The sequence below is a fragment of the Salvelinus sp. IW2-2015 genome, unplaced genomic scaffold (assembly GCF_002910315.2).
Source record: "Salvelinus sp. IW2-2015 unplaced genomic scaffold, ASM291031v2 Un_scaffold5919, whole genome shotgun sequence".
NCBI lineage: Eukaryota > Metazoa > Chordata > Actinopteri > Salmoniformes > Salmonidae > Salvelinus > Salvelinus sp. IW2-2015.
In genome coordinates this window covers 16297-24220 of record NW_019947184.1, presented here as the reverse complement: position 1 = coordinate 24220, position 7924 = coordinate 16297, and the positions used below count along the sequence as shown (strand labels likewise).

General features: G+C 49.9%; 1 protein-coding gene across 1 annotated transcript in view; it reads left to right on the top strand.

Moving 5' to 3' along the window:
- ptpn12 (protein tyrosine phosphatase non-receptor type 12) overlaps nucleotides 1-7924 on the top strand; it is a 36476-nt gene that overhangs the window by 12262 nt on the left and 16290 nt on the right. Inside the window, exon 4 of the mRNA XM_070442094.1 lies at nucleotides 6870-7771. Coding sequence (XP_070298195.1) covers nucleotides 6870-7771 — 902 coding nt within the window. The remainder of the gene's footprint in view (nucleotides 1-6869; nucleotides 7772-7924) is intronic.

Below are 7924 nucleotides of genomic sequence, written 5' to 3'. Positions count from 1 at the left end.
GAGAGAGATGGTTACCCCTGTGTTACTTAGGTAACTGGTTACCCCCTGTGTTCACTAGGTTAATTGGGTTACCCTGTGTTGCATAGGTAACTGGGTTACCCCTGTGTTCACTAGGTACTGGGTACCCCCCTGTGTTCCTAGGTATGGGTTACCCTGTGTTCACTAGGTAATGGGTTCCCCTGTGTTCACTAGGTCATGGTTACCCTGTGTTCACTAGGTAACTGGGTTCCCCTTGTGTTCACTAGGTAATGGGTTTACCCCTGTGTTCACTAGGTAACTGGTTTACCCCTGTGTTCACTAGGTACTGGGTTACCCCCTGTGTTCGCACTAGGTACTGGGTTACCCTGTGTTCACTAGGTAATGGGTACCGTGTTACTGGTAGTGGGTTACCCCGTGGTTCTGGTTTAACTGGGTTTACGCCCGCGTGTCTCACTAGGTTAACTGGGTTACCCCCCGTGTTCACTAAGGTAACTGGGTTACCCCGTGTTCACTAGGTTAACTGGTTACCCTGTTTCACTGGTAACTGGGTACGCCCCTGTGTTCACGTAGGTACTGGGTTCCCACCTGTGTTCCACTAGGTAACTGGTGTTACCCCTGGTCACTAGGTCACTTACCTGTGTTCACTAGGTAACTGGGTTACCCCCTGTGTTCACTAGGTAACCTGTTTCAGTACCGTGGTCACTACCTCGCTGTTCACTCTAGGTAACTGGGTTACCCCCTGTGTTCACTAGGTAGGGTTACCCCTGTGTTCACTAGGTAACTGGTTTACCCCCCTGTGTTCACATTAGTACGTCCGTATAGACCTGGTACCCCTGTGTTCTAGGTAAGCTGTTACCCCCGTGTGTCTAGGTAATACCCCTGTTTCAACGTAGTAATCTGTGTACCCCCTGTTTCACGTTGAGGTAACTGGGGGGGTTCCCTGTGTACTAGGTATGGGTACCCCTGTGTTCACTAGGTAATACTCGGGTTACCCCTGTGTTCACACTAGTAACGGTTCCCCGTGCAACGGGTTACCCTGTGTTCACTAGGTATGCGGTTACCCTGGTCCTAGGTAGTTCTACTACTGGTCATAGGTCGGGTTACCCCTGTGTTCACTGTAACTGGTTGTTACCCTGTTGTTACAGGTACTGGGTTACCCCCTGTGTTCCAGGTAACTGGTTACCCTGTGTTCACGAGGTAACTGGTACACCCTGTGTTCACTAGGTAACTGGGTTCCCCTGTGTTCACTAGGTAATGGTTACCCCCTGTGTTCACTAGGTTAACACTGTTCCAGGAACTGTTACCGTTTCACTTATGGTAACTGTGTTACCCGCTGTGTCACGTAGGTAATGTGTTAACCCCCTGTGTTCACTGGTTAACTGGGTTACCCCCTGTGTCACTAGTAATGTTCACCCCTGGTGTTCACTAGGTAACTGTGGTTCCCCTGTGTTCAGCTAGGTACTGACCTGTGTTCACTGTAACTGGGTTTCACCCCTGTGTTCACTAGGTAACTGGTTACCCCTGTGTCACTAGTGTAATCTGTGTTTACCCTGTGTTCACTAAAGGTAACTGGTTTCCTCCTGTTTCATAGGGTTACCTGGGTTCCCTGTGTTTCACTGGTATCGTTACCCCCTGTGTTCACTAGTAACTGGACCCCTGGTGTTCACTAGTAACTGCCTACTGTTCATGGCGTCCCCTGTGCGTTTCACTAGGTAACGGCGGTTACCCCCTGGTTCACTAGGTAACTGGTTACCCTGTGTTACTAGTAACTGGGTCCCGTGTTACTAGGTACTGTTACCCCTGTGTTCACGTAGTAATGGGTTACCCCCTGTGTTCACTAGGTATGGTGTACCCCTGTGTTCACTGGTAAACTGGTTACCTCCCGTGTTCACTAGGTAACGGTTTGCACCCTGGTTTCACTAGGATAACGTGTGTTTCCCTCCGTGCACTGGGTAACGTGTTACCCTGTGTTCACTAGGTAACCGGTACCTCTGTGTTTCACTAGGTAACGTCGCTGGTGTTTCGGTACGGTACCCCTGTGTTCACTGGGTAACGGTCTACCCTGTGTTCACTAGGTAACCGGTGTTCGCCCTGTGTTCACTGTGTAAGCGTGTTACCTTGTTACGGTAACCGGTACCCCTGTGTTCACTAGGTAAACCCCGGTTCCTAGACCCCTGTGTTCACTGTGGTTCTTTCCTGTGTTCCAGGTCTGGGTTAGCACCGCCTGTTTCACTAGGTATGGTGTTACCCTGTGTTCACTAGTAAACTGTTACCCTGTGTTACGTGGTAACTGGGACCCCTGTGTTTCACTGGGTAAGGTTACAACCCTGTGTTCACTAGGTACGTGGGTTACCCCCTGTGTTCACTAGGTAATTGGGTTACCTGTGTTCACTAGGTAACTGGGTTACCCTGTGTTCACTAGGTAACTGGGTTACCCCTGTGTTCACTAGGACTGGGTTCCCCTGTGTTCACTAGGTACCGGGTTACCTGTGTTCACTAGGGTAACCGTGTTACTCCTGTGTTCCTATCTAGGTAACGGGTTACCCCTGTGTTCACCTAGGTAACCGGGTTACCCTGTGGTTCTAGGTAACCGGGTTTACCCTGTGTTCACTAGGTAAGCGTGTTACCTGTGTTCAATAGGTAACCGGGTTACTGTGTTCACTAGGTCGGGTACCCTGTGTTCAACTAGGTAAGGGTTACCCCCTGTGTTTCCTAAGGTAACCGGGTTACCCCTGTGTTCACTAGGTAATCTGGGTTACCCTGTGTTCAGTAGGTATGGTGACCTGTGTTCTAGTAGACTGGGTTACCCTGTGTTCACCTAGGTAACTGGGTTACTCCCCTGTGTTCACTAGGTACTGGGGTTACCCTGTGTTCACTCGGTAATGGGTTACCCCCTGTGTTCACTAGGTACTGGGTTAAGCCCTGTGTTTCACTAGGTATGGGTTACCCCTGTGTTCACTAGGTAACTGGGTTTACCCCTGGTGTTCAATAGGTAACTGGGTTACCCCCTGTGTTATAGGTAACTGGTTTCCCCCTGTGTTCACTAGGTAACTGGGTTCCCTGTGTTCATAGGTAACTGGGTTACGCCCTGTGTTCCTAGGTCTGGTTACCCCTGTGTTCATTAGGTAATGGGTTACACCTGTGTTCACTAAGTAACTGGGTTACCACTGTTGTTTCACTAGGTAACTGGTTACCCCCTGTGTTCACTAGGTAACTGTTACCCTGTTGTTCGTAGGTACTGGGTTTACCCCTGTGTTCACTAGGTAAACCCTGTGTTTTACTAGGTAATGTGTTCCCCTGTGTTCACTTAGGTAACTGGGTTACCCTGTGTTCACTAGGTAACTGGGTTACCCCTGTGTAACTAGGTAACTGGGTTTACCCCTTGTGTTAACTAGGTAACTGGTTACCTGTGTTCACAAGTAACTGGGTTACCCCCTGTGTTCATAGGGTACACTGGGTTACCCCTGTGTTCCTAGGTACCTGGGTTTCCTGTGGTTCACTAGGTAACTGGGTTACCCCTGGTGTTCACTAGGTAACGGGTTACCCTGGTGTTCACTAGGTACGGGTTACCCCTGTGTTCACTAAGGTACCGGTTTACCCTGTGTTTATAGGTAACGCGGGTTACCTGTGTTCACTAGGTAACCGGGTTACCCCCCTGTGTTTCATAGGTATGTGTTTCCCCTGTGTTCATAGTACCACACCCTGTGTTCACTAGGTAACCCCTGTGTTCAACTAGGTAAACCCTGTGTTTCACTAGGTAAAAAAACCTGGGGTTTTAAAAACCCCTGTTGTTTCACTAGGTAACTGTGTACCCCCTGTGGTTCCCTAGGTAACTGTGTTACCCCTGTGTTACGTAGGTTAACACCCTGTGTTTCACTAGGTAACTGGTTACCCTGTGTTCACTAGGTAACTGTGTTACGCCCTTTGGGTTTGGGGGTTTTTTTTCCAAACGTTTTGGGTTAAAAAACAAACCCCCCCTGTTTCATAGGTAACACCTGTTGTTACTTAGGTAACCCCTGTGTTTAATGGTTAATGGGTTACCTGTGTTTACTAGGTAACTGGGTTTACCCCTGTGTTCACTAGGTAACTGGGTTACCCTGTGTTATAGGTAAACTGGGTACCCCCTGTGGTTACTAGGTAATGTGTTAACCTGTGGTTCACTAGGTAACGGGGTTACCCACTGTGTTCACTAGGTAACACACTGTGTTACTAGGTAACTGGGTTACCCCTGTGTTCAATATGTAATGGGTTACCCCTGTGTTCACTAGGTACTGGGTTACCCCTGTGCTTCACTAGGTAACTTGGGTTCCCCTGTGTTCATAGGTAATGTGTTACCTGTGTTCACTAGGTAACTGGGTTACCCCCTGTGTTTCAACTAGGTACCGGTTACCCTGTTGTTTCACTAGGTAACCGGGTACCCCTGTGTTCCTCGGTAACGGTTACCCCCTGTGTTTCATAGGTTACCGTGTTACCCCTGTGTTCACTAGTAATGGGTTACCCCTGTGTTACTAGGTACCGTGTTACCCTGGTGGTTTCATAGGTAATGGGTTACCCCTGTGGTTCACTAGGTACTGTGGTTCCCCTGTGTTAAATCTAGGTAACCCTGTGTTCATAGGTTACACCTGTGTTCACTAGGTAATGTGTACATCCCTGTTTCATAGGTAATGGTTACCCCTGTGTTACTAGTTTGTAATGTGTTACCCCTGTGTTACTAGGTGAACCGGGTTTACCCTGTGTTTCACTAGGTAAACGTGTTACCCTGTGTTTCAAGTAGGTAAACGGGTTACCCCTGTGTTTACTAGGTAATGGGTTACCCTGTGTTTCACTAGTAATGGGTTACCCTGTGTTTCACTGGTAACTGGGTTACCCCCTGTGTTCAGTTAGTACTGGTGTTACCCTGTGTTACTTAGGTAAACGTGTTCCTGTGTTCACTAGTACTGTGTTATCCCTGTGTTCACTAGGTAATGTGTTCCCACCTGTGTTCACTAGGTACTGTGTTACCCCTGTGTTACTAGGTAACCGTGTTACCCTGTGTTAATAGGTAACCGGGTTACCCTGGTGTTCACTAGGTAACCGGGTTACCCTGTGTTCATTAGGTACCGGTTTACCCCCTGTGTTCACGTGGTAACCGTGTTACCCCCTGTGTTCACTAGGTACACCCTGTGTTCACTAGGTAACTGTGTTACCCTGTGTTCACTAGGTAATGTGTACCCCCTGTGTTCACTAGGTACTGTGTTTACCCCCTGTGTTACTGGGTAACTGTGTTACATGTCTGTGTTATAGTAACACCTGTGTTCAATAGGTAATGTGTTACCTGTGTTCATAGGTAACCTGTGTTCACTAGTAATGTTACCCCGTGTGTTCATAGGTAACTGGGTTACCCCTGTGTCATAGGTAACTGTGTTACCCCCCTGTGTTCACTAGGGTAATGTTAACCTGTGTTCAATAGGTATGTGTTACCTGTGTTCATGGTAATGTGTTCCCTGTGTTCACTCAGGTACAACCGCCTGTGTTCATAGGGTAACTGTGTTACCCCCTGTGTTAACTAGGTAACTGTTGTTACCCCCTGTTTCACTGGGTAAAACTGTGTTACCCCTGTGTTCATAGTACTGTGTTACCCCTGTGTTCATGGGTAACTGTTACCCCTGTGTTCACTAGGTCACTGTGTTTACCGCCCTGTGTTCCGTAGGTAAACTGTGTTACCCTGTGGTTAACTGGGTAACTGTGTTACCGCCCTGTGTTCACTAGGTAACACCCCTGTGTTCACTGAGGTAACCGTGTTACCCTGTGTTACTGGGTAAGCTGGTTACCCTGTGTTCACTAGGTAACCGTGTTACCCTGTGTTCATAGGTACTGTGTTACCCTGTGTTCACTGTAACTGGTGTTACCCTGTGTTCACTAGGTAACACCTGTGTTTCATAGGTAATGTTTTACCCCTGTGGTTCACTAGGTTAACTGGTGTTCCCCTGTGTTCATGGGTAACTGTGTTACCCCCTGTGTTCACTAGGTAACTGTGTTCCTGTGTTCACTAGGTTTTAACTGTGTTACCCCCTGTGTTCATAGGTACTTGTTGTTACCCCTGTGTTCATAGGTAACCTGTGTTACCGCCTGGTGTTCACTAGGTAACTGTGTTACCCCCTGTGTTACTAGGTAATGTGTTACCCCTGTGTTCACTAGGTTAACTGTGTTACCCCCTGTGTTCACTGGGTAACTGTGTTACCCTGTTGTTCCTAGGTAACACCCCTGTGTTTCACTGGGGAACACCCGCTGTGTTCACTGGGTAAACACCGCCTGTGTTCACTGGGTAACACCCCTGTGTTCACTGGGTAACACCCTGTGTTCCTGGGGTAACACCCTGTGTTCACTGGGTAACACCCTGTGTTCACTGGGTACACCCTGTGTTCACTAGGTCACCCTGTGTTATGGGTAAACCTGTGTTCACTGGGGTAACACCCCTGTGTTCACTGGGTAACACCATGTGTTTCACTGGGTCACACCCTGTGTTTCACTGGTAAAACCCTGTGTTACGTTAACACCCCTGTTGTTTCACTGGGTGATCTGCTTGTCTATGTTCTGATTGTGTGTCAGGTAGATTACTGGTGGTAACTCATGAATTATTACATTTGGAGAGTTGGTTTGATTTAGATACATGTTTTGCCCCTGCTATTGTACTGTACATTGGAAGTCTCCATTATGGTTGAATTTTGGCAGAAATCATGAAGTTTGGAAAATTGCTATTTGGCGTCTTCATTTCTCTCTCCATTTTCTTGTCTTCCCCCCTCGTCGCTCTCTCGCCCCCCTCCCTCCCCTCGCCTCCCTCGCTCTTCTCATCCCCCCTCTCGTCCTTGCCATCCCTCCTCTCTCTCTCACCCACCCCCCCTCTCTCTCAGCAGTCAGTTGGAAGGGGACGTGAAAGAGGAGATCCTTCAGCCCCCAGAGCCACGCCCGGTTCCTCCCATCCTGACCCCGTCTCCCCCCTCTGCCTTCCCCACCGTCACCAATGTACGGCAGGACAACGACCGCTACCACCCCAAGCCTGTCATCCACGTCCTGGCCTCTGCACAGCAGCAGCAGCCCCAGAAAGCCAAACAGTCCCCCGACCTGAAGGAGAACTATAACAAGACTTCAGACAAGACATGGTTGGACAGTGTCTCCTCAGGAGGCCCCCAGGCCCCCTCTCCCTCCTCCCCAGTGGACGGGGCCGTGCGTCTAGAGAGGAAGCTGAGTATTGAGATACAGAAGGTTCCGTTACAGGAGGGTCCWAAGAGCTTCGATGGTAACAGCAAGCTGCAGAGATCCCTTGCCTTCAAGGCCCGCTCCAACACCTCCAGTTCCTCTCTTTCTGAGGACTCAGGGGCCGAYGGGGGGCCCCCCAACATAACRCACCAGGGCRCCTTCGGACCCCTCSCCTCCCGCCCCAACCACCTGCCCCTTAAGGGGGAGAAGGAGGGTCAGGCAGGCTGGATCAGCCCAGAGAAAGCCCCCACACCTCCAGCCCTGGTGGCTGGGTCAGAGAGCACCCCCACCTCCAATCTGACCTCTTCCCAGCCCCTCTCCTCCACCTCCACCCCTGTCAGGACTGCTCTGAGCTTCACCAATCCTCTGCACTCAGACTTCCCTGATGTGAAGGGAGATGGACGAATCACTGGAGGAGGAGGAGGGGAGGGTTCCAGACCTTCATGGTCCTCCAAGGCTACGGCCACGGTTACGRCGGCCCATGGCGAACACCCGCCCAGGAAGGTCTCGACCATGTCCATCGCCGAGCAACGGTCGCCGACGGAAACGGCATCAAGTACGTGGTTACGTTAGGGCTTTTACTACCTAACCTACTTCCCTAACTCTGTTGGGCTGAAGATGGGCTGTGGTACTACTGACTAAACAGACTAGGGACCAGACACAGGGACAGAAGATGGGCTGTGGTACTACTGACTAAACAGACTAGGGA